Source organism: Ailuropoda melanoleuca, chromosome 7, assembly GCF_002007445.2.
Source record: "Ailuropoda melanoleuca isolate Jingjing chromosome 7, ASM200744v2, whole genome shotgun sequence".
In the NCBI taxonomy this organism is placed as follows: Eukaryota; Metazoa; Chordata; class Mammalia; order Carnivora; family Ursidae; genus Ailuropoda; species Ailuropoda melanoleuca.
This window is the reverse complement of record NC_048224.1, coordinates 39,575,326-39,603,187: the sequence shown is the minus strand read 5'-3', so window position 1 is coordinate 39,603,187 and position 27,862 is coordinate 39,575,326. Positions and strand designations below refer to the sequence as shown.

The following is a 27,862-nucleotide window of genomic DNA, read 5'->3' as shown; positions in this document are numbered from 1 at the left end:
GACAACTTGTGTATCCTCTTTGGGGAAATGGTTATTCAAGTCCTTTGCCCATTTTTAAATTGAGTTATTTATTTCTTTGTTCTTGGGTATTAGGAATTCTCTATATATTCTAGATATTAATCCCTTATGAGATTTGCAATGTGCAAATATTTTCTTCCATTCCAAGGGTTGCCTTTTTTACTCTCTTGATAAGTGTCCTTTGATGTACAAAAGGTCTTAATTTTTTTTAAATGTTCCAACTTTCTTTGTTTTTTAATTCCAGTATAATTAACATACAGTGTTATATTAGTTTCAAGTGTACAATATAGTGAGTTAACAATTCTATATATTACTCAGTGCTCATTGTGATACATGTCCTCTTAATCCCCTTCATTTATTTCACTTATCACCTACCCTCAACCACCAGTTTGTTCTCTATATTTAAGAGTCTGCTTTTTGTTTCTCTTTTTAAAATTTGTTTTGTTTCTTCAATTTCACATATGAGCGAAGTCATATGGTATTTGTCTTTCTCTGACTGACTTATTTCACTTAGCATTATACTGTCTAGGTCCATTCGTGTCATTGCAAATGGCAAGATGTCATTCCTTTTTATGGCTGAATAATATTCTGTTGTGTATATATATACCACATCTTCTCTATCCATTCACCTATCCATGTACATGTGAGTTGCTTCCATATCTTGGCTACAGTAAATAATGCTGCAGTAAATATAGGGGTGCATGTATCTTTCCAATTCAGTGTTGTCCTCTTCTTTGGGTAAATAGCAGTGAAATTACTGGATCCTGGTTAGTTCTATTTGTAATTTTTTGAGGACCCTCCATACTGTTCTCCACAGTGGCCACACCAGTTTGCATCCCATTAACAGTGCACGAGGGTTCTTTTTTCTTCACATCCTCAAAAGTTCTTAATTTTGATGAAGTCCAGTTTGTTTCTTTGATTTTGCTGCCCATGCCTTTGATGTCACATCCAAGAAATCGTTGCTAAATCCAATTTGCTGAAGATTTTTCTCTATGTTTTCTTCTGTTCTGGGTCTTATATTTGGATCTGATCTGAGTTAATTTTTGTATGTGGTTTTCGGTCAGGGTCCCACTTCATCCTTTTGCATGTGGATATCTAGTTTTCCCAGCACCATTTGTTGAAAAGATTTCCTTTACCCATTGAATGTTCTTGGCCACCCTTTTCAAAAATTCTTTGACATATGCAGGAGTTTATCTCTGGGCTCTCTATACTACTGGATTGGTCTGTATGTCTGTCTTTATGACAACTCCACATTGTTTTGATTACTTTGGCTTTGTAGTAAAATTTGACACCAGGTAGTTTGTTTTCCTATTCTCCCTGTTTGTTTTTCCTTCTGTGTATCTGTCCCAGTAAATAGCATCACCATGCTCCCAGTTGCTAAGACAGAGATCAAGGAATAATTCTCATCTCTTCCCTCTTTATCTTCTTGTCTAGTGCATCATCAGATTCTGACAATTCTATCACGTTCATGTTCTTCTCCTTCATCACGATGTTTAGCCTTTGACATCTCTTGCCTTAACATCAATTTTCTAACTCATCTTCGTGTCTCTTATTCTGTCTCTTTACTCCATACAACTGCCAGAATGAGTTTCATAAAGTGTAAATCTGGTCATGACATGCTATTTTAATGAGCTTCCTTCTTCGCCTGGCCCCACCAATTTCTCTCCTTTAATACACTCAGTTCCCTAGTACCCACCTTACTACTTGAGGTCCCTTTCACTGGTTATTCTTGCATATGATTTTCCACTAGATGCCCTTGATGCAGTTAGCATCAAGGCAAAATTTAATCACATTCAAGAGCTTATGGCCATTTCAAGCTTTCCCTAGCGTTTTTCAGTGTAAAAATATTTTTTTTCAATTTTTAATAAAACCAGACTACCCAAGATTATCACTTGAAAGAGAATCTCCTTTTGAAGTTGGAGGGATCTTTCTCTGACCCCTGCTATTTGGTTTCCTCTGGGGAACATTTTGCTGAGTAATCCCAGCGTTCCTAACAGACAAATATGCATGTAATAACTGGATGAGAAGGAGAAAGGTATCTCATTCCAATGAGTTTGTGGGTCGTGGCCAGATAAGTATCATCTAGACAGGTGAAGTATTATTATTTACCAGGACTTCCCATAGTCTTGCCTATCACATGCATCACTGTCACTGTCACATCCCTGTCACATGGATGGGACCTTAGAATCTTTTTCAACATCGTTTGTAGGCAGTCAATGCCAGTAGCACAGAACTGGCAAGGGGAGTGAAACTCATTGCCATTTTGATTGTTTACCCATAGTGTGTGCATTCTGAGATCTATTAAGAAGCTGCTGAATTGGTCCCTAGGGTCACTTCTATCCCTGCTACCCATGCCAGTCTCTCGAATACTTAGTGACCAAATGGCTCAATTATAAGATGTTAGAGCTAGATGAGGATATTTTAATCCAAATTAAGAGGGGGGAAAAAAACCCCACTAAACTTTCCAGGCTAAAATGTATTATTTAAACTGAGGTTCTGTGCTGCCTCATTCAATGTGTTGCTGGTTTCTCTTTATAGGTGAGAAGATGTTCCTGTGCAGTTTGGGCTCAAGTGAAAGGTAAAACCATTTTCTGCCTAAGCATCCTGTCCTTCTTCCACCTGTCCAGTCTGCAGCATCAAGTTTATGTGAATGAGATTTCTTTTTAAGTTGTCACAGGGGACAGAAACCCAAACCCATCTCATACTAGTTTAAGCGAAAAGCCATAGCTGTAAAGGATGGTGGGTGGGGAGCTTATGAACCTAGCTCCAAGGGGCATCACCAGGATTCCAGGAACTGACACTTGGGTCTCGACGCCATGAGTGGGACACTCTGTCTTTGTCTCTGCTCTCGTTTCTGAGTTGGCTTCATTTTCTTCTACAATAGAGCCACATGATGGAGAAGGATGGGCACCAGCTGCCCAGTTTAGCAACTTCAGTGGGAACAGAGGTTTTTCAATTCAGGGAAAGAATCTTTCCATCCGTGAGATGACTAGTACCCCTCCTAAGGTCCTATGCACTATGAACAGCCTACCTTGGATTTTGGGCTTACTCATATGGCTGTTTGGGGGCAGATCAGTGTGATGGACAGCCACACCAGGGTTGTATTCAGAGGTGGACAAGATCCCCATCAGGAAAAGAGGCACAGGAAAACATGCTGGCAGACCAGTACAAAGAGCCACAAGAGCCCACTACTTTCAGCCACTTAGCTGCTTAGCATGTGCACACACACGTATACTTTTTTTAAAAAAAATTTTTATTTATTTGTTTTAGAGAGAGTGCAGGGTGGGGAGGGGCAGAGGGAGAGAGAGTCCTAAGCAGACTCCATGCTGAGCTGGGAGCCTGACATGGGGCTCCATCCCACGATCCTAAGATCATGACCCCAGATGAAACCAAGAGTCGGGTGCCCAACTGACTGTACCACCCAGGCGCCCCACATAGACTTTTAGGAAAAACACCCTCCGTTATGGAAGAATTATCCTCTGTACCACCAAAAGTGGAGCTCGATTGGAAGACAACTTAAAGGTGGGTCTGTTACTGCACTCAGCTCCAAGACCAGGATTCCTGGTGATGGTCCATGCCTCTGGATCCAATGCAGATGGACTTCTCATGATCCGTTAGACTAGATCCGTTGGTGACTAGATGCCAAATGTAAGCATTCTCAAGCCACAGTCTGTAACATGAAAGGGGAGACTGGCTAAGCACCACAAGCACTTTCATTTAGAAAGGAAGAAAAGATAAAGTGTGATGCAGTGGACAGAGGGCCCAGAACAATGGCCACATCCTGCTGGCTGGGAAAAGCAAGCATCCCCTGGCCTGGCAGCAGAGTGAGTCACTTGGTCACTTAGTTGGGCCGCCTCAGTCTTTTCCTGGGAAAGTACCCTATCCCTCTGCTCTGAAGCTGTGTGTGCATCAGATGCAGCAGGGAGGAGCTCTGCGGGGTGCTGTACAGCCTCAAACTTTTCCCTTGTGCGGGCACTTGGCCAGGTGGGAGAACTGCCTCGGGGATTGAGCAATCGCAGCTCTGTGGTTGCCAGACGTGGGATTTCCCTGGCAGTAGGTTTCTTTAAACCAACAGGCAACCAGCCAGTAGATTTGATTCCCAGGAATTCCATGAGTTTGTAGCTAATACCAGAAATCTTGTCAAGTTTATGACCTTTGAATCTGGACGTTTTCTTTGTGGTTTATGAGTCCTAGCAACAGCCTGAGGAATTTTGCTCTTAGCTTGGAGTATCAGTTTAACCCCTTACATCCTGCCCCTTACCTTAGAGCAGCATGAAACAATAGGCTGGGGTAGTAAGGAAGTGCCCACATAACCCTGCTTCCAGAAGGATTGCAACAAAGGGCACTTTACGATGGGGGATCTGTTACCTTGTCAGTAGAGAGTGCTTAGCAGGAAATGATTGGGAGGGACCTGGAGAATTAGGCTTCCTTCATTTGTCTGCTTATCTTCTAATCTTATTTCCCATCTTTTTTATCTCTTCTCACACCAACTTCAATAAGAGCAGAAGACATGGTTTTTCTATTGAGCAAGTCATATTACCTGACCATAAGCCATCTTGGATTATGGTTGCCAGGTGGCAAGGGTCTCCCCCACCCCACCCCTCCACTTTCTTGAGATAGAACTTACATAGCATTGAGTTTAATGTGTACAGCATGATGATTTGATTTGTACTGCAAAATGATGACCAAAATAAGGTTAGTTAACACCTCCATCACCTCACATAATTACTGTGTATATATTTGTACATGTGTGAACATTTAAGATCTACTCTCCTAGCAACTTTCAATCATATAATACAGTATTGTTAATTATAGTTACCATGTTGCACATTAGATACCCAGTACTTATTCATTTTATAACTGGAAGTTGACCAACGTCTTGGCCTGGCCAACATCTCCCCATTTCTCTCCACCCCCCAGACCCTGGCAACTACCATCCTACTGTTTATTTCTATATAGAGTTCAACCTTTTTAGATTCCACATATAACTATGATCATATAGTATTTGTCTCTCTCTGTCTGACTTAATTTACTTAGCATAGCTAGTGAGGCTCTCCCTTCACAGAGCTGTGTGCTATTACACTGATGCATGCGGGTAGGCTAAGCTTCCTGTCTTGGAATTTAAGTGAAGGCCACAAGAAACAACCACAGGTTCCAACATTTGGAAAATTTTCAGCCAATGCACTCCCTAAGGCTCTAACGGTGGGAATGCAGTTCCCACAAAGAAAAGAGGTGCTTTTATCAGAAGAATGGAGATGTGCAAGCCTCTTGGACAGGCATAGAAATAGGTTCCAGAATCCACTGCTTTCAGCAGCTGTTTGGTATGATTAGCAAGCACTCGAACTCGGTGGAAAAAAAGGGCCAAAGACCTGGCTACCATGATGAAGTTAACAGGAAGGATTTTGCTTTGTAAATATCCAAGTGGCTTTTGGTAGTGCCTTCTTTACCCTTCTCAGCCTAAGAACCAGTGTTGAAAGAGAGCTCAAACCTTTGAATTCCAACTATTGGAAGGCTCTGGAGATCGTAGAGAAGCCCACTGTTTTTTGACATGCCGAAGGCACTTTAAATAGCTACATGTTGTGCCCTTACCTCTGGCTGTCCCCTTTTGCAAAAATGTTGGAGCCTGCCATCTCAGAAAGTAATTTGGAGAAAACTAGGATCCAGATTAGTCCTGAACTTGTTTCAGTTCATCTGTGCCAAGCCACTGCCCCATTCTCACCTTTGCCCTGTGACGAATTCTGCTATTTATCTTATGCAGATTGCCTCTAAAAGAATTTTGTGATGACTGCTGGGGAACCAGCAGTTGATTTGAGGGGAAATGCAGAGGCCTGGGCTTCCTTGCTTGAGCCTTGCTGCTCATCAGCCGAGTGTCTTTGCAATTATATTTAACTTGGCTGGTTCTCAACTGCCTCTTACCGAGATCTCTCAGATCCCTTCCAGCCACAAAGTACTGACTCTGATTTCTTGAGTCACAAGGAAAGGTCATTTGATATGTGTTCATGGTACACTCTTCAGTCATGGGGTGAAACCCCTGAGTCATTAGTGACCGCCCCCGTTTCCCTTTCAGCCCACATTTTACACCTAGGGTGTGCCCATCTCATATCTGGGTTCACCCCCTGAGCATAGGCCTTTATGTCTGTAGCATAGACAACTGGCAGAGCCTCCTTTCTCCTCTCCCACCATGGTGTTCAGGGGCTCCTTCCTCACTCCAGCCTACACGTCTGACTCATATTTCTAAACTGCAGTGCTGATTTGATTATTTCCCCTGATGGTTCTTCCAGAGTTCTCCATTATGTTTTAGACTGGTTTCTAAGGCTTCAGTTTGACATCAGCATACCCTTCTAGTTGCCTCATGTCTTCTCCGTTCAAAGTGATGTGTCAGCTCTTCTCTGGTTATGGTCCTTGCTTACTTTCCTTAATGTCTTTGTTTATACAATTACCTATTTATTTCTACCTGGATTGCCCTATAACCTTCCTGTAATCTCTGTTTATTAGCTTATTACAATCCCACCTGTTCGTCAAGGTTAAAATCAAATGCTGTGTTCTCCCTGAAGCATTTTTAATTTCCTCAGTGGGGCAGGATCTCTCTTTCTCCCTCCCTCTCTTTAGCCATCTGCCATACTCTAGAACAACTGGTGCACTTGTCTTCTCTTACTAGATTTTATACCCCTGAGGGAGAGCATTTGAAGAACGGGACCAGTACCTGGCACACACAGGTGCCAAATCAGAATTTAGTGAATTGGTTTGGAGGATTACTGGTCAACCAGCAGTAGAGTCGGATGAAAAATGAAGCACAGTAAGTGCAATACTTAAGTGAGCCAGAGAAGATGTACGCCAAGATATAAGCCTAGTGTGTACGTGTTTGTGTATGCTGTGCACCTGTATGTATACACACATATACAACGCACGCATACTTCAAACCTTCATATTGTGGTTGGGAGAATTATGACATGGCCTCACAAATTCCTGGCCGCTGGTATACATGCACCTTTTCTCAGTTACTCAAAGGCTATTCTAAGTGTTGCTGGGAAAGGATTCAAAGATGTAATTAACGTCCCGAGTAGGAAAATTATCCAGATGTACCTGACCTTTACATGAGCCCTTTAAATTTGGACCTAGAGGTCAGAAATGGTAGATTGGAGATTCAAAGGGCAAGATGGATCTGACATAAATAAGGGTTTCTCCTGCTGTCTTTGAAGGTGGAGGGAACTACATGGCAGGAATGTGGGTGGCCAGTAGGAGCTGAGTGGCCGATGGCTGACAGCCAGTAAGAATATAGGGACCTCAGTCCTACAACTGCATAGAATTTGGAAACAAATTCTTCCCCAGAGGCTCCAGAGGAAAATGCAGCCCACTGGACACATTGATTTCAACCTTGGAAGACGTTGAGCAGAGGAGCCAGTCACAGTGTGCCTGAACTCCTGGCCCACAGAACTTCGAGCTTATGAATAGGGGGCTAGCTGCTAAGTTTATGGTGATTTGTTAAAATGCAATAGAAAATGAATTCAAAAATGTTGCTGATGCATCAGGTGTTATGTATTTCTACATTAATCTCCTACTTTGATCTCCTTTGTCATCTCCCACTCTGCATGGAACTCAAGTGAGGAGACCTTAGGATAGCAGAGAGGAATTTAACACACTAACTAGACGTCACAGTGCAAATTATTTGTGCCTTTTGGAGAACAGGATTATCGCTTTCAGGAAGTGACCCTGCTCGTATAAATCCATGAAAAAAGGTCCACAGCCGCAGGACATTCTCAAGCCCTCCAGAAGCTTGAGATTAGGCATGGAGTCTTTCTAACTTGCTCTTTAGCACCCGTGATATTTGCATTAGTGGAAGAGTTAAAAGATAAGCCCAGAGAGGCCCTGTCACGCCCCATGAATGCTATACCTCCTCTGGGAGCCACCCTGAAAAGAATGGCAGCTTTTAACCTAATGGATTTACTCTCTGCAAGAATGAGTCACTGCGAATCTGTGATATGACACATGATTCACTCGAGTTTCCAAAAGAATATTCTACACATGATTCAGAATAAAAATAAGCATGATTTTATAGCATGAAACCATGAAAGGGAGGGTAACCAGATGACGGCAAAGCTCTAAAAAATGTAATTCGAATTGCCCAGCTGTAAATTTTCTCAGTGAGGAATTAACTGGGAAAGTCCCTAGAGAAATCTTGTGTGGCTGCACTGTGAGGGCTCTGGGTTGGACGGACTCAGATTTTCACAGAGTACACACACAGAGTAGATCAAGAGACCTATACCAGCAAGAATCATGCCTGAAGCCAAAACTCAAGTCATGTTATGCAGAATTAAAAAAAAAAAAAAGGTGATCTTCCAGTATTTACATCTAGAGTAAGGAATAGTTGGGTGGGCCCACTGCATAGCGTGAATGATGTCTTGCTGGTGGGTGGTCAAGAGAAAGGTCCATCAACTCGTCCTTTGCTTCTGTACTGTTGGTTTGTGAGGGGACATTTTAAAAGCAAGAGAAGAGCTAACCGCTTCACATAAATTAAAGCCTTCTGACGCGGATGAAGCACATTCTAGCAGGTTCATACAATTTGCAAGTGAGATGTTGAACCACACAGGTGATCTTGAAGAAATCTTGAAGAGCAAACTTAAGTAGACCAGAGACAAGCAAAGAATGTGGAACTTTGTACGAGGAAGATAGAGTTTGTAAAGCGTAGTTGATGACAACTTGAGGTCAAGGCCAGGCAAGATCTTTTAGGAGGTGGCTCTGGTAGAAACAGCAGCAGATCCCAGCAGTGCTCATTATGGGTTCTGCATGAATAAATACACTTAGACAATTTGTACCTGCTTGAGATAAATATTGTAGATAAGTATTCACTTACCCTTTGTTCTAACTCTTTTAGGTTTCCATTTAAGTCTTAAATCTGTCTGGATTTTATTTTGGCATGTATAGTGTAGGCTCTAATGATCAAAATCACTTTATTCTAAATGGTCAGCCAATTTTGTCAACACGAATTATGAATAATATATCATTTCCCCTAATGACTTGAAACAGTAACAAAACAACAGTAATGAACCATAGCTAACATTTGCCCATTGCCTCCTGGGTCCCGGGCACAGTCCAAACATGACTTATCTCATTTATTTCTCACAATAACCCTGTAAGGTGGGTACTATTATTATCATTCCCATGTTACTAGATCATCACTTAGTGGGGAAATTGAGGCACAGAATGGCTGAATAACTTGTCCAGAGTCCACAGTCAGGGTGTTCAAATGCAGACGTGGACAACCTGACTTAGAAAGTCTTTGATATATATGGGTTTGTTTCTACACCATTTTGTTCCAGTGTATTCATCCCCATGCTGACACCACACTGTTTTTAATAGGTAGTCATTCAAGTCACTCCCCTAATTTTTTTCTCTACTCATTTGTAGTTTAACCACAGCTCCTCCTTCCATTCTGTAGTATGGCTTCTTAAAATGTCAGAGCCTTTTTCTTCTGAATACTAAAGGTAACCAAACAATATAAGCCATGTTTTTCTAGAAGGTCTCTTGACAACACTTTCTGAGGTAATGGGTTTTGCAGAGCTTTTTAGCAAGAAGCATATTCCATGGCTGCTTTTGCTAGTGCCAGCTACCCTGTTAGAGAATAGAACCAAACTGCTCTTAACCTGGTTGTAGAGATCAAGCAGTACCTATCAATACAACTCTCTGCAAAGATTGAAAGATTTTAAAGCAGTGCTGTCCAGTATGGTAGCAACTAGCCGCATGAGGCTACTGGGCACTTGGAATGTGTACTTGAAATTGAGCACTTGAGATGATATGATTGAGAAACTGAAATTTTAATTTGATTGGAACTAATTTAGATTTAAACAGCCACATTGTGGCCAGTGGCTACTATCTTGGATAGCACAGATTCAGTGATGAAAGATTTAAGGAGAGGGAACTCTTCTTGGATGAGCCTCATTTGCCAGGGAAGTGAGTCTTCTATGATTTGAGGGTCTCTCTCAAGTCCAGAGGCTATGATTTTTCCTCTCAAGCCCCTCCTCCTTACTTAGCAGATCTTTGCTTTTGCTGTTTTCAGCTCTTCCCAGGCAGTACTGGATGGCCCAGAGGACAGACTAAGCATATGCCTAGGGCATCAGTAAAACGAGGGTACCGAAAAGTGAAATAATTTGGTATTCCGACAATAACAACCACAACAAGTCATCTGGCAAAATTTGGATTTAGTTGCACTTTCTTACACTTCTTCCATGGCTAGGCACTGTTTTTCTTTTTTAATTCTGTATATGCAATGTGAGCCCCCAAGATCTTTTCAATGTCTGGTGGGACCATTGCATGCAGACTTTTGTTCTTTTAAAGAGGAACTTGAACTGCTACAGTCCGAGGCCCCATCATCATCAGCCTGTGCAGGAAAGGGCCGGGCCTGCCCCTGTAACTTCTGAGGGGGGTGTGACCTGCTCTGCCATAGGCAGAACTGAATTCAGATCTGCATTGGGAGAGCATGGTGTTGTGGCTAAAAGCAGAGATGCTGGGGTCAGACAGCTCGGGTTGGACCCCTACTCTTGTATATTAACTGTGTGATCATGGACAAGTTGCTGAACCACTGCATGCCTCGGTCCCTCATCTGTGAAATGGGAATAATAATAGTACACAGTGTGGTGTTATTATGCCAGGCTCTATTATTGTAATACCTGGTACGATGACTATAGTACTCACTAGGTAGTTAGGAGAAGTCATTAGAACAGTGTTTGACATATCGTAATGCTGAATTAGTTGTTCGCAAATTAAAACGAGACCTTTGGTGTAGAACGTGGTGCTCTGATTCAGTCACTTGGCCCTAACGTGCAACTCAAGTGTGGGTGTTTTTCGGTGTATAGCAAAGGAGCTCCCTGCAGTCGACATATGATACACCCCAAATAGAACATATGTATGTCTTTCAGAGAGCTTTTACCTCGATTTTTTTTTAAAAAAGATTTTATTTATTTGAGAGAGAGAGAGAAAACACAAGCCAGGGGAGGGGCAAAGGGAGAAGCAGACTCCCCACTGAGTGGGGAGCCCGATGTGGGGCTTGATCCTAGGACCCAGGATCATGACCTGAGCCGAAGGCGGGCACTTAACCGACTGAGTCACCCAGGCGCCCTACATTAATTTTCTTACTTTATCCTTATGGCAACCTGCTGAGCAGAGTGGGGGAGGTACTAACCGTGTTGGTGTGTTGGGAAAATGACAGACGACTCCATCCATCAGAGAGGATTCGTTTGCTATATTTGCCCGCTGGTGCTACCTATCATTTTTGGACCAAAAGTCCATATGATGTCAGAATGACTTCTTCTCAGTGCAAAGGAAAACTGCCCATAAAAACTTTCAGGTGCAGTTGACTGAGAGAGGACCAATACAAGCAACACAGTCCGCTGTATTCGTGTGCACAACAAGATGAGTTTTTTTTATCCCTTGTAACTTGAATGTGGCCTGGTTTTCCATTTCCTTTCAGAAGTACCCTGGGACTGTGTTTTCCTTAGGCCCTACACCATCAGGGCCAACTCAGGGGACACAGAGGCACTCTGGGCATCCTTGGGATGGTTTGTTAAATGGGGCCAAGCTCTGGGTTAACACAGAGTGGGCACAGGTGCACGTGTGGCTCCCGGGAGGGCCGTGATTGCGTGCTGTGGGCTCAGTGTGTGGTTTTGTCCCGCAGATTCGTCATTCATGCTGCAGCAGATGGTGGGCGTCGGGCTGGGCTCCATGGCTGTTGTGATTGTTCTCACATTCCTCTCCTTCTCAGCCGTGTGGTATGTGAGACTGTCATTTTTGAGAAATGAGTGGAACGGCGGAAGGATGGGGTTGGAGTCATGAAGAACAGCTGGGATTGAGGAGGGTCGAAGGGGCTGTGAGTAGAGGTTGTCCGGGGCTCAGCACTCAGCAGGTAACAGGCATGAGTAGCTCTGCACCTCAGGGTGGGGAGGGGGATGCCCTTCTGGTGCAGAAAAGGAGCAGAGTCAGTGATGGCTGCCCTGGCTACTCAGAGAGCGGTGGCTCATCTCCCATCCTGCTTCCCACGAGGGTACGTGAGCTGCACATACAGATGCACCAAGGGAAAACCAAAGTGTGTCAATGGACTCTCTTCCTCCTCCACGTCTAGATTGCAGATGGGCGCTACGTGTGGAGAATGCAGTGCTGCTGGGGCAGGTGTAATGACCGCTTCTCAGGCGCCTGCCTACGCAGAGGCCCTGTGTGACTTCCATCCAGGTGTGTGTGGGTCTGCAACTTTTTCCATTCCCAACCTGGCCCCATTTCTGAATTCAAGATGGTGGATACCTCTGTGGAACCCCCCAAGAGGAGGAAACTCAGGAATTGCTGACGTCTTCTCTGCTTGCTGCACAACCAGTTCTGTGTCTGGGAACTGGAGACCCTGGAGAGACAATGCAATATTGGCCACAAGCTACAGATCATGTGGGCTGGACCTTTGTCTTCCTCTGAGTGAGTCCTGAGAGTCAGCTCTTCCGGACATTGAATGCAAGAGTCTCTGCACCTTCCTTTACAGCATCTCTGAATTAATTTGGAATCCATCTTTTTACAATGAGCAATGAGATGGACTTAAGTTTGGGCTAGAATTTGCCTTTATGAAGGAGGTCATTGAAAAGGATAGAGATCATTGATAGAGGCAACTTGTCAAACACTTGAGAAGCAACCCCTTTCCTACAATTAATTGACATACTAGTAGAAAGTATACTAACCTGGCCACTCCAGTAAGTTCCCTGCAATGTCTGTTAGGCAGCATTGCTTTGATACAGATCCATGGGTCTTACAGGTATTCAAAAGCCATAAGTTTTCATTCTAATAAAAACATTCTGTTAATTTAGGCAGTTCTTCTCTTCCACACCAAAGTCTATAGCAGTCTTGGCTAACTTTTTTTTATTACTCTCTCTTAAAAATGCCCTGTGTCTTCCTTTAGATCGGGTGCTCATGTAATGACAATGGACTGAAACACTGGCCAGCGTCCATGTGTTTACAGGGAGGGGGGATGAATGTGAGTGATATGATCTTCCCCTTTACCTACAACCTCAGTAACTATGACTGTTACTTTTTCATGAACCATGACATATTAGATGTAAGCCACCCTGGGCCTAATGTCAACTTGCTGAATTTACAGATGGAGTGTATTAGATTGGACTTTTAAAGCCTGAATCAGTGTTCTTTTCTTTCCTCCCTAACCAATGACGTAATTCCAAGGCTCAGTAAGAAACGAATGGAGCAGAGGTACGTGGCTTTCCTAAGCAACAATGGAATTCTCTCTCTTCTCCCTCTTTTTCGAGGCCTGGAGAATAAAAAGCATGGGGGAGGAAAGCAGGGGACAGTCCTAGTATACAACCTCAGGGTGCAGTGGATATGAATGTGACCCTGGAATCGTGCAGGATTGCAGTCTTGAGGAAGAGGGACAATGTTCCTGATGGGGTGGGCTGGTGTGTTCTTTCTCCGCTAGCTCACTGGGCATTGGTGGGAGTCAGATCTGAGTGATCTGGGCTGGTGGGCAGAGGAGGAAACGAGAGGAACAATGGAAACAGGTGGAAACTGTCCGTGCGGCTGCCCTGTCCTGGGACACCTGGCTCCAAGTATATCCCCTCAACTGGGAAGAGTCAGAGAGAGGGAAGTAATATTCTGACACTTGGGTGTTCAGGGACAGCCGTCAGCCCCAATCCCGTCAGCATTAGGCAATATTCGGAATAATTGTCCTTTGTCCTCTAAGGTACTACTCCAAACTATAACGTAGGATCAGCATTTAGAACCTTTCCTGCTCTCATCTTAGGTGACTTACAGAGTAGAGCTCTCAAAAGACTATTACAAATAGCTTTCTATTTTTAATGTTTATGTGCAACTATTCAAGCTCATACTATTTTCACAGCCTTTGAATGAAATTTGGAATCATTACAAAGTATCGTGGCTAGTGTAGGGTAAGATCTCTGATGAGTAAGGCTTTCCTGAAAGTCTCCTCTATCCAAAAAGAGAATCCTATTATTATTATTATTATTATTATTATTATTATTATTTTTACTGGTTCTGTAAACACCATATGTTTCTGCAGGCCCTTTAATTTCTAGCTTTAGAATTAGCTGCCAGAGAAGTTCCTGTGGTCCGTAGGGGAGCTTAGCAAAATTGTCATTGAAAGGAAGAAGTCCCACTTGCTTAGTATCAGAAGTTTCTGGTTAAAATAACTGACTAAATATTAAGTAAAATATTAGGTAAAATGTACTTCTGGGTACAGTGAGGAAGTGTAGAATAGTTTATGAAAGAACACTAAAATATTAAAAACACGGACTTTTTCACTGCCTCTAAATGTTCCAAATGATAGCCCAGGGTTGCTCAGAGGTTTATTCAACAAGAGCAGGTGGTGAGCATGAGCGAAAGGATGCACCATCTTTCTGCAGCTCCAACTGTTTTCTCATAAACACGAGGGCAGCCAGAAGTTCTCTAAATTTGCCTGGTAGCTTTGCCACAAGACTGTTCTTTTTTTTTTTCCAAGGGATTTGTGGTTAAGGTGGGGAGGGCATCTCGGGAGAGCAATAGTGGGTCTTCCTGGGAGAACGCAGGGTCTGTTTGTGGAAGGACTGGTCGGGTAGCACTGGAGTTGGGTTTGAGTGCCACAAAATAAAGCTAGGTCCAAGCTGGGGATGGAGAAGGATCTTTCCCTTATTAACTGTCTGGGGGACAGTGTGTCGAGGTGAGCACTGAAACTGGTTGTGAGCTCTCTTCTAGACGAGGAATCAAAATTGGGGGTTGCCCAGCCATGGGGCAGATTGTCCCCTGGCTGGTTTGTGTGTGTGCACGCCTGTAGTTTTGAGTTATCTCCACTGGAATTTTTTTTATACACATCCCTCCATTCCCTCCTCATGACATGTATGGTGGGAAGGTCAGGGGTTACCGTTATGTATGGTGGGAAGGTCAGGGGTTACCGTTTTCCCCACTTTAGGATGGAGAAATGGGTTCAGACAAGTATGGGACCTGAATTGTGGGGTCAAGTCTTCTGACTGCAAGGCTAGTCCTCATTCCTGGAATTGGACAGGACTTGAGCTAACCTTTGAACAGCCCTTTAGGTTTGGGGGAAAGTCAGGTCATACATATATGTGTGTGTGTGTGTGTGTGTGTATGTGTGTGTGTTTTAACCATTGTCCTTTACTGTAGCACAGGCCTTTTTATATCTGTCTTTTCACTATAAGGTATCTCCCCCTCCCTCTCTCACTTCTAGAAGGAAACACAAACCACCAGAGGGAGCTTAATTAGGGGAAATAGGTAATGTCTGTCTCTGACTCAAGACCTGAAATTGTAGCTGGGCACTTAACCAAGACCAGAGAGAAGTGATTATCTGGTAATTCCACATTAGCTTGGAATCGAGTTAATATTTAAATTGATTTTAAAGGAAGTAAAACAGAATTCTCAGTGCTCCCTTTTTATTGCTAATCTCACATTCAGATTTTCTAAGCCTTCTGTTTTCCCATTCTATTCATCTAGGAGAAAACGAGTCTTAGTAACAGTAGTCAATCAAATAGAGTGTTAGGGGTCTTTTGCCTGCCACAACCATTGTTGCTGAGCTGAAGTGCACGATTTGGGAGAGGAAAGAGGGTGTGGCTTTTTCTGCACCCACGTTTGTGGGCGGGTGAGATACATTGAAGCAAATCAATTTAAAAAAGCAGTGTGCTCATTGTTTGAGAGAAAGAGGATGAGTGAATCATTTTGGTGATGTGCATGTATGCATGTGTATCCGTATCCATAGATTTTGGGCACAACTCAGGGTTAGCAAAATGGGGTCCAGCTACAAGTGTTGTTTTGTAAACTGCTTCTTTCCTTCCTGGGCACATTTATTTATTTATTTATTTTTTCTATGTCAGCAATGACTACGTTAAAAGTTTGTGCCCTAGTTTCTTTAACCAATACTCTTCTGTGCATGGTGCATTTAGAATGTTTCCAGATGTTTACTATCCTTATACAATTCGTATAATATATGTAATTATCATTTAGGCTAAATTCCTAGGAGTGAAATAGAAAACAATATAAATTTTGTGTTTACTGCATATTGTCAGAGGAATCTCAAAAGAAAGTTTATACCAATTGATATTCTCACCAGTAGAAAGCCTCAACATCGCTGGGCACTGTGGACGTGTTTCATCTTGATTAATCTGATGGGTGAAAAATGATGGCTCGGCATTTTACTTGCATATCTCTATTTTTGCCTGTGGATTGGTCATTTGTAATTCTGTCTTGGTGAATTGCTTTTTTTTTTCTCAGTACTTGGCTTGTCTTTTATTGATATGAAAAGCTCTTTGTATCATAGTAATTTTTCCCCCCTAGCTGTCATATATTTTGTAAACAAACTTTCTAGTTTATCATCTCCCTTTTGACCTTGTTTGTGTCAAACGTTGCCACACAAAACCTTTACATTTGTATAGTCAAATTTATCAATCTTTTCCTTATATATTTTGCCTTTGGTGCCACGCTTAGAGGGACCTTCCAATCTTAAGGTAATAAATCTAATTCAGCAGTTTAAAAAAAATTTAAATCTTTAATTCATCTGAAATTTATTTTAGTATAAGGAATGAGGTTTGGGGGACGGGGTGGGTCTTTTTTTATTAAGTTGCTAAATGGTTTAGCCGGTTGTCCTATTAACATTCATTGACTTTTTTCCCCTCAGTGATTTGAATTATATACTGAATCATATACCAAAGTCTATTTCTGAACATTCCCCTTTATTCTACTGATCTATTTCTGTGCCAATACCACCTGCTATAACTTTAAAATAGGGTTTTTTTATACCAAGTAAAAAGTAAGTTACCACTTTTTCTGTTAAATCTCAGATTCTGCTCAACTTTTATTATATATTTATTCATGAATACATATTTATTGTAGATAAACTAAAGAATTATTTGGTCAGTTTTCCCCTCAAATCTTAACATTTTGGGGGGGGTGGTTACATAAAGAGTGCTCCCATCCCATAACATGGTATATATCTCCATTTAATTTTTTGTGTGTGTCCCTCTCTAGAGTATTCTAGTTTTCAACTTACAAGGTAGTTTATGCTTATTTTTCGTATGTCTAGGTATTTTATCTTTTATTATCCTGGACTCTTGAGTCACTACCTCAGCTCCTGCGCCTGAAAGTGCATCCCACACCCTCTCACTGCTGGCATTACTGGAGTTCTCTTGCCCTGGAAGTCTGTCCTGTTTCGGGAAAAGTCACATCAAGGTGGCTCCTCCAACATAATTACTTTCCCAGGTATCTGCTGGACTCATGGAAACTCACAGATCCTTGCCATGCCAAATGGAGGACTGCCTGCTCTCGTAGCTCGCTCCAGCCACAGACCAGTTTTCTTACTCATTTGACCCTTTGTCCACCCATAAGTGAAAGCGTAGCTTGCTTCCAGTGTGGTTCCCACTTTTTTGTCCTGCTGTCTGGCCTGACAGCCTCAGCTTCCTGACCCTTGAGTTTCTCACCCTTGGAATCAGTTACCAGGCCAGTGTGTCTTCCAAAGCTTTAGGGTACAGAACTCAGGTTCTCTGAGTGTGGGGTCCCCTTGAAGTTTCTCTTTCCAGGCTTGCCCTGAGGAAGGTCCCCTTACCCCCCCCCACCACTTGGTGGGGGATAGAAAATGCTCAGCTCACCAATGGCTTTCTCCAAAGAACTTCTTTCTTTTGACCTTTTCCATTTAAATCACTTTATATCCTACATATTGGGCTAAGGGTCACAAGACTATTGGAAAAACCTCCTTTTAGAATATGGAAGTACTTGCAACCTATTTTTTTTCAGGCTTTTGGAACTTTGGTCAAAACAAAAAGAACAGTTTGGGGTCAAAGCATATGAAAGTACAGCTCACAGAAAAGGAAATGCAAATGACCCCTAAACGTTAAAAAAAAAAAAAGATACTCAGCCTCACTTTTTAGAAAAATGCAAATTAGTAAGATACAATTTTTCACCTATCAATCTGAAGGAAATCCAAAAGTTGAACAACACACTCTCTTTTAAGACACTCAAACACTGTTAGTGAGGGTACAGAATGGTACGACCTCTATGGAAAGGAAGAGAACCTGGCAATACTTACATTGCCTTTGTCCCAGAACTCCTTCAGTCCCACTTCCTGTGGGCTCACCTGCGCACGTTCAGAATGACACAGGTACACAGTTATTCACTGTGGTATTGTTTACTGTCGCAAAAGCTGCATAACAACCCCCATGTCTCTCAGGAGGAAACTGTTTAAATGAACTATGATCCTTCCTCAAAACACAGTGGAATACCATGCAGTCATGAAAAGGGTACGAGGAAGAACTCTGTGGGCTGATATGGAGAGATTTCTAAGATGTATTTTTTGCGTATATGGTATTTTATCTTATGTGTAAGAAAGGGGGAATGAAAATACGTATTCAGTTTTGCATAAAGAAACACTGGAATAATAATGAATTAATGCACATGGTTACAAATAGAGCAAGGGAGAATGGGGTGGGGTGGACAGGGTGAAGGTGAGTCTTTTGAGTGTTTATCTTCTCATTTTGTTTTGGTTTCAAACATGTGAGTATATTACTATTCAAAAACATAAGAATAAAGTTTCATAAGAAAAGGCATTCCCTTTCATATCCAGTTACACATGTCAAATCAAAACCTGACGAGGACAGTGTGGCTTCCTTCTCAGCCTAATCCAAGACACTGAAGATTTGGGTAGGATTGGTTTAACTCCTTATTCCAAAATCGGCAGAGCATTCAGTGCTGTCTTTTACAATTTCTGCAAATTTTATGAGAGAGTAGAGGTGCCTGTGTTACAACCCTGGGATCAACCCTAAGGTCTAGTTTCTGCTTCCTCTGAACTGGTTCAGTGGATGGATCGTCTCACTCTCCTGTGTGGGCCCCTGTTCTGCCCCCACTGACCCACCTTTAGTGCTTGGCTCCTTTCCATGATTTCCACCCAGAGTCTCACTAAGGACTTTGGGCATTTAGAGAACACGAATAGAGAGTGTATCACTTTCAGTTGATGCTGTAATGAACTGCCGCGAACCCAGCGGCTTACAACCACACACACAGTTATTAATTTACAGTCCTGGAAGTCACAAGTCTGTCATGAGTCTCTCTGGGCTAATGTCAACATATTGGCAGAACTGTGATGCTTCTGCAAGCTCTTGGGAGAAGACGTTTCTTTGCCTTTTCCAGCTCCTAGAGGCCGCCTACATTCTGTAGATGTGGCCTTTCCTTCATCTCCAAAGCCAACAATGTGGCTTTTCATGTCACTCTCTTCACTCTGACTGGCTGCCCACCCCCTCTTTCGCTTATAAGGATCCTTGTGACTACCTTGAGCCTGCCTGGAAAATCCAGGATAATCTCCCTACCTCAAGTTTCTTAATCGCATCTATAATGTTTCTTTTGATGTGGGAGAGAACAGTCATAGCTTCTGGTACGTAGACATCTTTGGTGGCCCCTATTCTGCCCACTACAGAGTATTATATTTTAGATATGCAAATTACAAATGGATATTAGTTACCCCTGTTCTTCAAAGTTCTCTTCCCTTCCCATCTTCGTTCTTTATCAAACATCCTAAATTCCTGAAATACAGAACAATATAGTTCTGTCCTTTTCTTTCTTTCTTTCTTTCTTTCTTTCTTTCTTTCTTTCTTTCTTTCTTTCTTTCTTTTTCTTTTTTTTTTTTCTAATCCATGTCATAAGCATCCACTTTACCCAGATGGTTTACCGAAGTTCGTTTGTTGCTGTTACCAAACTATCATTTTATTTGTTTTTTTTAAGATTTATTTATTTTAGCCAGAACGTGTAGGCGGAGGGGCAAAAGGAGAGGGAGAGAGAATCCTCAGGCAGACTCCTTGCTGAGCACAGAGCCCAACGTGGGGTTTGATCTCATGACCCCGAGATCATGACTGGAGCCAAAATCAAGAATTGGGCTTAACCGACCAGCCACCCAGGTGCCCCACCAAAGTATTATTTTAACCAAAAACTTTTCCTCCTTAATTCTGTTGCCGGCTGTTAACTTCAACTTTACATATATTTGGCCTTCTGAAAATTTCACAAAGCTTTTTATTATTGAGTGTATTTTTCCTTGTTCCACAGTAGTAATTGAGTGATTTTTCTTAAAAGTTTTTTTGTGAACCTTTGGTCATGTGATTTTGGGGGACAACTAGAAACTAGAGCGTGAACTGTTTGTAAGAGAAGTAGACTATATATACTTACAGCCATGTATTAGTTTTCTGTTTGCTATGCAGCAAATGACCACAAACGTGGTGGCTTCAAACAGCCCATATTTATTCTGCCCAGTTGCTATGGGTCAGGATCCGGGTGTAGTTTAGTTGGCTTCTCTGCTCAGGATATCACAAGTCTGCAGTGAAGGTACTGGCTAGGGTGCATTTTCATCTGCAGGTTCGGCTGAGGAAAATTTCTCTTCCGTGCTTGTTTAGATTGTTGGCAGTGTTCATTTCCTTGTGGTTGTATGGCAGAGGGTCCCAGCATTTTGCTGGCTGGTGGCTGGTGGCTCAGGTCCTAGATGCCACCTACAGTTCCTACGGGCCAACTGCAGTTGTCTACCTTGTGGCCTTCCTGAACACAACTGCCTAAGTCAGCAAGCCAGCAAGGAGAATCTATGACTGCAGGGAGGGCATAGTCCTTCTTTTAAAGGGCTTTCATCTAAGTCAGTCCCACCCAGGACAATCTCTCTCCCTTTTAACTATCTACAAATCAACTAATTGGGAACCTTAATTACATCTGCAAAGTCCTTTCACCACCTGGCAGATGGGGCGGGGAAGGGGAGGGGTACAGGGGTAGAGAAGAGGAAGATTATATAGGCTGTGAACAGTAAGGGGCAGGGATTGTGGGCCATCTTAGAATTCTGCCTACCATAAGAAGCTAAAGAAAAAAAAATCAATTTTGAACTTTAAACTTCACCACAGTATTTCCTGGGTCCTTCTGATGGGGCTATTTTGACTTGATAACAAAACCCTAGGGTATAATTTTGTTCTCTCTAGGGAGAGGTGCCAAGGCTGCCAGGAGTAGAAATGACCAGTGGCTCAGAGGTTTTAAGAAGGCAGCTGGGTCTTTCTCACCCTTGACTGCTTTCTCATCCTTGACTGAATGCATTCACTTGAGTGAGGCACAAAGATTTGGGGGGAGGGAAAGGGCACCATTTCTCTGGGTCCATGGTTGTGCATCCTATCTCCTAGCCTTTGGGTTAGCAGGATTCAGGGTTTGTGAACATGGCCTGAAAAAGTCTATCTCTGCCAAACTTGAGAGAGTAGTGTGTGGCCCTGGAGGGTTAGCTATGATCCCTGGAGGTGGCCATGCTGAGTCTTGGTGGGCTAGACAGGGTAAGACAACATTGACCAGACTCAAGGCATCCAGAGGGTGGTGAGAGCTCCCGGAATCAGAGCTGGAGAGCACAAAGGTCATCCCCAGCCCCCAGGACCCTCCGTAGCCATGGACTTGGCAGTAGGTGTGTACAGGAAAGAGTGGCTGGGGCTGAGGGGAAAGCAGTCACAGCTCTCAGCCACCGGACATGACTTCTGGTGAGAAGTGGACCCACGAACCTGAAAGAGGCCTAAGTTCCAAGAGTTAAGGGAGCTTGGCATTTTTGGGCTTGATCGCTGTGGCTTGGGATCTCACAGAGATGAGCACCAGATGAATCCAGGGCCTCGTGGTTTGCAGAGGCTGTGCCATGCTGGTGATGGCCAGGGACACAGGGAGGCTCTCCACCATGCTGCCTCCAGGTTAAAAAAGAGCAGTGCCCAGGACAGGGGAATTATTATCACAGAGCCTAGGAAGGGGCAGTGGCTGGGCCATGGATGTCCTGAGCTGAACAAGGAAGACTATGTCCCAGTCCTGGCCAGAGAATGTAACTGTCCACACTGCGCATAGCCCTATAAGGGAGATGGCACACGGGGCTGTCAGGCTTCAAGAATCCAGCCTGTCTCCAGCTTGCCACCAAGATTGCAAAGCAGCTGAGTCCGACTTGGCTGCCTGTGATCTGCATTCATCAATATTCTTACTGGATTTCTCTTGGAAAATTAATTGCATAGCCATCTGGTCTATCAGTCTGAGTTTGGTGCATCTGAAACAATTTGCTGGATTAGATGGGGACTGAAGGAGCTGCACAAAGGCAAAAGGACCAGCCCCCACACTGCTCTCACAAGACTACATCTCCACCTCCAGCTGTAACACACCTCTGGTGTCAGCCACTTTCCTCCCTTTCCCCTCATTTCTGCAGCCACGCCTCTTGACTTCCTCTCGCTGTACCTGCAGGCTGCTGCTGCTGACCCCTGCAAGCCTCATGGAGAGGCCCCGCAGATGGGGTTGCAGTTACGTGCACAGCGGGAACCCACAGTGGAGATACAGCTGGGGGAGCAGGTGAGTCTCAGTGAGAGCCAAGCGTAGAAAGACCAAGGCTTACAACTGAGATCAAAGAAAGAGACCCACTTCTGGAGGGAAACAGGCAGTCTGCCTTCCTGGAAGGACACATGAAACTGAACAGCCTTGGGGAGTCAACAGACAGCCTTGGGGAGTTGACGGACAGCATTAGGGAGGTGACCTGGTGTGTGGTCTGTATTGATCGTACTGCACACTTAGCTTTCTAAGGTTGACCAGTCAGCTCATTGTCCTCAGCCTCTACCTGCAAGTGGGTTGTGAGCTGACCCTTCATTCCCCACGTGGCTTTCATCAGCTGGTCTCCCAGGTCATTGCCCTTAATCCCTGGGACTTCAACGGTTTCCCAAGAACATAGGATTCATAGAACCTTTCGTCTGCCACTGCTAGTTCACCTGCATTTTAGGAAACTCTGACAAAGTTTCCAAATGTACTTTTTTTTTTTTTTTTTTTTTTTTTTNGCTATAGGACTTCTGCTTTGCATAATTGCTTGCTTGGTCAACCACCATGCTGCATGCTGATAAACCAGAAGTAAAATAAGGTGTTTGAACTGAGTAACAGGAAAAAGAACTTATTTTGAGCAGATATTTTCGGAGTAAAATGAGAGCCTGAGACTTGCGTCTGAAGGAGAGGATGACCAGCTATCCCCAACTGTCCAGCGTTTCAACAGGGAGGCTCCGAAATTCTCTGATCTCAGTGAATTCCCATCCTGGAAGGCTCCTCAGGAATAGCATTCTAGGGTGGTGATAGGTCACTAGCGTTGTTTGCATCTATTTTTATAAGATTTATAGTGAATACTTACAGTGAAAGAAAACTTTTTTTTTTCAAACTGTAACACAAAGGGATGGGGTTTGATGCACAGTAAAAAAAAAATCATAGCTTAAATTAGTCTGAGTTATACCGTACTTTGGAAATGCTCCAAACAGGCCACATACTCTAAGACCAAGGTGTGTAGATAATGACGGTGATGATGATAATGGTGATTTATTCCCAGGAATAAACTGCTGAATCACCACAGGTTTTTGTTTGTTTGATTGGTTGGTTGTTGTTTTTTTTTTTTTTTTAAAGATTTTATTTATTTATTTGACAGAGATAGAGACACAGCGAGAGAGGGAACACAAGCAGGGGGAGTGGGAGAGGAAGAAGCAGGCTCATAGCGGAGGAGCCTGATGTGGGGGCTCGATCCCATAACGCCGGGATGACGCCCTGAGCCGAAGGCAGATGCTTAACCGTTGTGCCACCCAGACGCCCCTGGTTGGTTGTTTTTTAACTGCTATTTCCTGAATGTCATTGTCCAGTTGGTCTGGAGCGCTCTGGGTCCACCCTTGACCCCACCTTTATAGCCTGTGTGGCATTTGGAGCCGTGCGTTATTGGCAGTCCTCCCTGCTGAGTATAAAGCTTTGGTGGCCATTTCAGATTACTGGGGAAGGATGGATTATTAGGAAAGGGTGGAAATAAATGTCTAACCATTTGGGAAAAACTTGTTTGCAATAAGCATAGTTAATAAAAGAGTTAAGAGGCCTACTATGTGAAAGTCTTATCCATCAGTGAGAAAAACTGTAAGCTCCTCCTACAAGGGGGAGAAATGATCAGACAGTTCACGACAAGTCTGCTGATGTTTTTCTCTAGAAGTCATACCTGTAGTTTAGTTTTTCTCGCACTACCAAAAATGGAGCAACCAATGAAGAACCTGAGAACACCGGAGTTGGGGGCCAGGTGATCATCAGACAGCTGACCAACATTTTACTATCTAAAGACAAGGTGTGATTTTCATCCTGGCTCACAGTGTGCGTCTTCAATTTCTCTATTCCTAGATATTATTATTATTTTTTGCCTACTACTAGTCTTCTCTAATTGATGGCTTCCAATTGATCGTATCTCTCTGAGTCCTATTTCTTCAACCCAAAGGAGGAACTTGGTGTGTCCCCGATATGGAGTGTGCCTGGGAAACTTCCCCATACAGTTTCAAAGGAATGAGACTGGAAGTGTAAAATTCAGTCCCGTCTGTTGTTAGTTTATCATTCATTCTGAGCAAATTGGACATTAGCCAAACTGAAACAAATTGATTTTTTTCCCCTTTCATTTTGACCCTGATTTTCCCCTGTGATTGAGAAATCAGTCCAACCTTTATTTCACAACACCCAGCAGATATCTGACTGAATGCCACCCGGGATGGAGTTCCTACACTACGCAATGGTTCAGAGTGACAAGCAGATGACAGGGTGCAAAGGAGGAGGCCAACAAGTCCACTACTTAGGTGGACTGGGGGCTGGACCTGGGAGGATTAGGGGGGTTTTGTTAGGCAGAGAAGACTAGGGGAGGAATTCCAGTAATGGGGGCAGGGGTATAAAAACGTGAACAAAGGCATGAAATTTCAATAAGAGATGTTAAAGATCACAATGGAGAAAGTAGCGAGGAAGGTCCAATGTAAGGCAGACGTTATGAAAGAAAAAATGAAGGAGACGATGGTGCACTGCTGGTGTTGGAGGGTGCAGGGAGGTAGGTCGAGGAAAGGGAAGTTTTGCTTATTAAACCTTTCAAAATAACATTAAGAAAGAAGAGAACATCAGCTAGACAAATTGTGACTCTCATATGACTTTTCCCCAAAAACCAAACCAGGTATTCATGGTTTCCCCAAAAACAAATCAGATTATTCACTTGTGATGCTATTAGTGTTTAAAAAAAGTCTTTAGAAGTCCCCTTTGGGGATTGCCTTCCGAATGTGTTAATTACCTATAACGAGCATCAACTAGTGTTGCTGCCTTATAGTTTTCTCTCCGTGTGCTTCTGTATATGATGAAAGCATCCTATATGCATCTAAGATATATATCTTTAAAACTTACCAGTTGCACATTCCTTGGAGAATGTGGCAAATGGCTTTTACCTGTTTCCAAAAATCAAATACAATCTAAAAAGGATTTCACCTGTGGGCTCCGAACACCAGAACAATGTGCTGCGGGCTCTGATGAGAGTCCCCGCGGAGATACTCCAGCGGTACGTGGAGCAGCCACCGCGCTGGTCCGTGTTGGCCTCCACAGTGTCTATAGACAAAGGGACCATGTTCTATGATTATATATATTCTGTGGAATTTTTGTCACCCCGAGTAGACAAGTCATTATGTGACAGTTTATGGTTCACAGTGACTTCCAGTGCAGTCACTCATGATTAGAACCTCTTGCTAAAGCACCCATGAAGACTGACAAAATTGGGGAAGGAAGGGGATTTCCTAGTACCATCAAAGACGAGACAGACAACCTAGTGGCGGAATCAGCTCATCGCACAGTCTGGCTTTGTTTCACAAACGCAGAACCCTTGTGCAAAGGGAAGAAAGCCCTTCCCATGACTTGAGCCAGGAAATAGGCAGCCATGCTTCTCTATTTACTGATTCCACTTTGAAGAGAACTGTCCCCTCCACAACCCCATTCGTGGGCACTATTCTGATTCAGAAAGAACATTAAGCTTAGAAACAGCTGAGCAGTACACTAGGAAGCCACATGCTACAGGGACGCAGGTGTGATTCCTCAATAAACTGCCCAAGGGGTGTGTGTGTGTGTGTGTGTGTGTGTGTGTGTGTGTGTGTGTGTGTGAAGGGTGCTCGGAGAATCCTGGTAGGAGTGAGTGTAGGAACTGCCGCTGGTCATACTTCCCTTCTTCTTCAGAGGTCAGTAGAGTCAGGAGAAAACATTTTATCGCTGTAGAAACCATATTTTTTTTGTTGTTTGTCCTTTTTCTTTGTTCGTTTTGTTTCTTAAATTCCACGTAGAGTGAAATCATATGGTATTTGTCTTTCTCTGACTGCCTGATTTCCCTTAGAATAATACACTTGAGCTCCATCCATGTCATTGCAAATGGCAAGATTTCATTCTTCTTTATGGCCGTGTAAAATTCCATTATGTAAATATCCCACATCTTCTTTATCCATTCATCTCCGGATGGACACTTGGGTTATTTCCATATCTTGACTATTGTAATTAATGCTGCTCTAAACGTACGGATGCATGTATCTTTTCAAATTACTATTTTCGTTTTCTTTCTTTTGAGGAACCTACTGGTTCTTTATTTTACTGGAAGGAGGAATGATTTATTCTTAAGTGCCCAACTCTTTATATTAGAGTAGCAGCAGATTGTCTGTTATCCGTATTACGCCTATTTTCCCACATTTGTCCTTTGTCTTTCAGCTTTATTTATAGGCTTTTGTTTGTTTTTGCCATTGGAAAGTTCTCATTGTTCGCAGTCGAGGTTATCAGTCTTTTGTTTGTGATGGCTGTTTTTCGTGATGTGCTCAGAAAGACCCTCCACCCAAGATTATAGATGTACTTGTGCAGTCTTTCTTCTAGGTCTTATGTAATTTTAGTTTTTACTTTAAAATATTTGTTGTATTGGAATTTCCTTTGAGTAATGAATGAAACAAGAGCCCACATTTTATTTAAAACATTTTACACCAAACCTGTGTTTATCTCTCCTACTAGTCATCGCAGTGACAATAGCACAATTATTTATGTGATTATCTTTTCCCAATCGTGGGTTTGGATTATCACCTTTTTACTATGCAGTTGGGATACTTTTTAAAATGCTCCCTCCCACAAATATCATGTTGGGATTTTGACCAGAAATGAGATGATTTTCTAGATTATTTTGGAAGAACTTATGTTTTTACAACCATACTGAATATTTATTCACAGGTATGCCTTTTCACTTAGTCACCTAATGTCATAGACATTATGACATTGCTTTTATGTGATAGATATTCCAATCATCCAAGGATGATATTGGCTTTTGGTTTAAGATATGTCTTGATGTTAAGGAAGTCATTCACCAAATCCCATTTCACAAAGAGTACTTATCGGGAGTGGACATAAATGTTAAGAGTTGTTGCTATCTACCATAAGATCATATGATTTCCACCCCTTTGGTCAATATTAATATAGAGTTTCTAATATTTAGCTACCTTTGCGTTATTGGAATACACACTCACAGTCATGGTGTATTGCTGTTTAAATTTACTCCTAGATTCTATTTGCTAATACTTTATTTAGAACCTTTTTTTTTAATTTAAAAGTTTTATTTATCCATTTTAGAGAGAGAAGTGAGAGAGCACGAGCAGGAGGGGCAGAGGGAGAGGGAGATAGAATACGAAGCAGACTCTGCACTGAGCTCAGAGCCCCACGTGGGGCTTGATCCCACAATCCCAAGATCACGACCTGAGCAGAAACCAAGAATTGGACTCTTAACCAACTGCATCACCCCTAGAACCTTTTAAAAATCAGTTTGATATCTCTAGTTTTCTCTTGTACATTATCTGTTTAAAACAGAATTATAGTGGTATTTGTTAGTTGGCAAGAATTCCTTCTTTCTCTGACCTAGAACATTTTAAGTAACCCAGGAATCTCTTCCCATCTAGTTTTCCAGTTATGTCAGACAGGATTATTTAGTGTTCTCTGTGATTGGGAAGTAGGCTTTGCCTCTAGACATTGCCCCAGTGGG

At 42.8% G+C, this 27,862-nt stretch overlaps 1 protein-coding gene across 17 annotated transcripts in view; it reads left to right on the top strand.

Annotated features, from left to right (window-relative positions):
* The window catches only part of SUSD1 (sushi domain containing 1), a 227,771-nt gene that overhangs the window by 114,618 nt on the left and 85,291 nt on the right, over window positions 1-27,862 (top strand). For 10 of the 17 annotated variants that reach the window (XR_004626538.1, XM_034664264.1, XM_034664267.1 and 7 more), the window contains exon 15: window positions 2,557-2,596. Coding sequence is in view for 16 of the 17 variants with exons in the window: in XM_034664264.1 (XP_034520155.1) it covers window positions 2,557-2,596 (40 nt within the window). In the remaining variant the exon portion in view is untranslated. Of the gene's footprint in view, window positions 1-2,556; window positions 2,665-6,676; window positions 6,765-7,347; window positions 7,401-11,686; window positions 11,781-12,130; window positions 16,041-22,257; window positions 22,287-22,845; window positions 23,395-27,862 lie in introns of those variants that run through there. The other 7 variants (XM_034664278.1, XM_034664266.1, XM_034664263.1 and 4 more) reach the window with 6 other exon arrangements.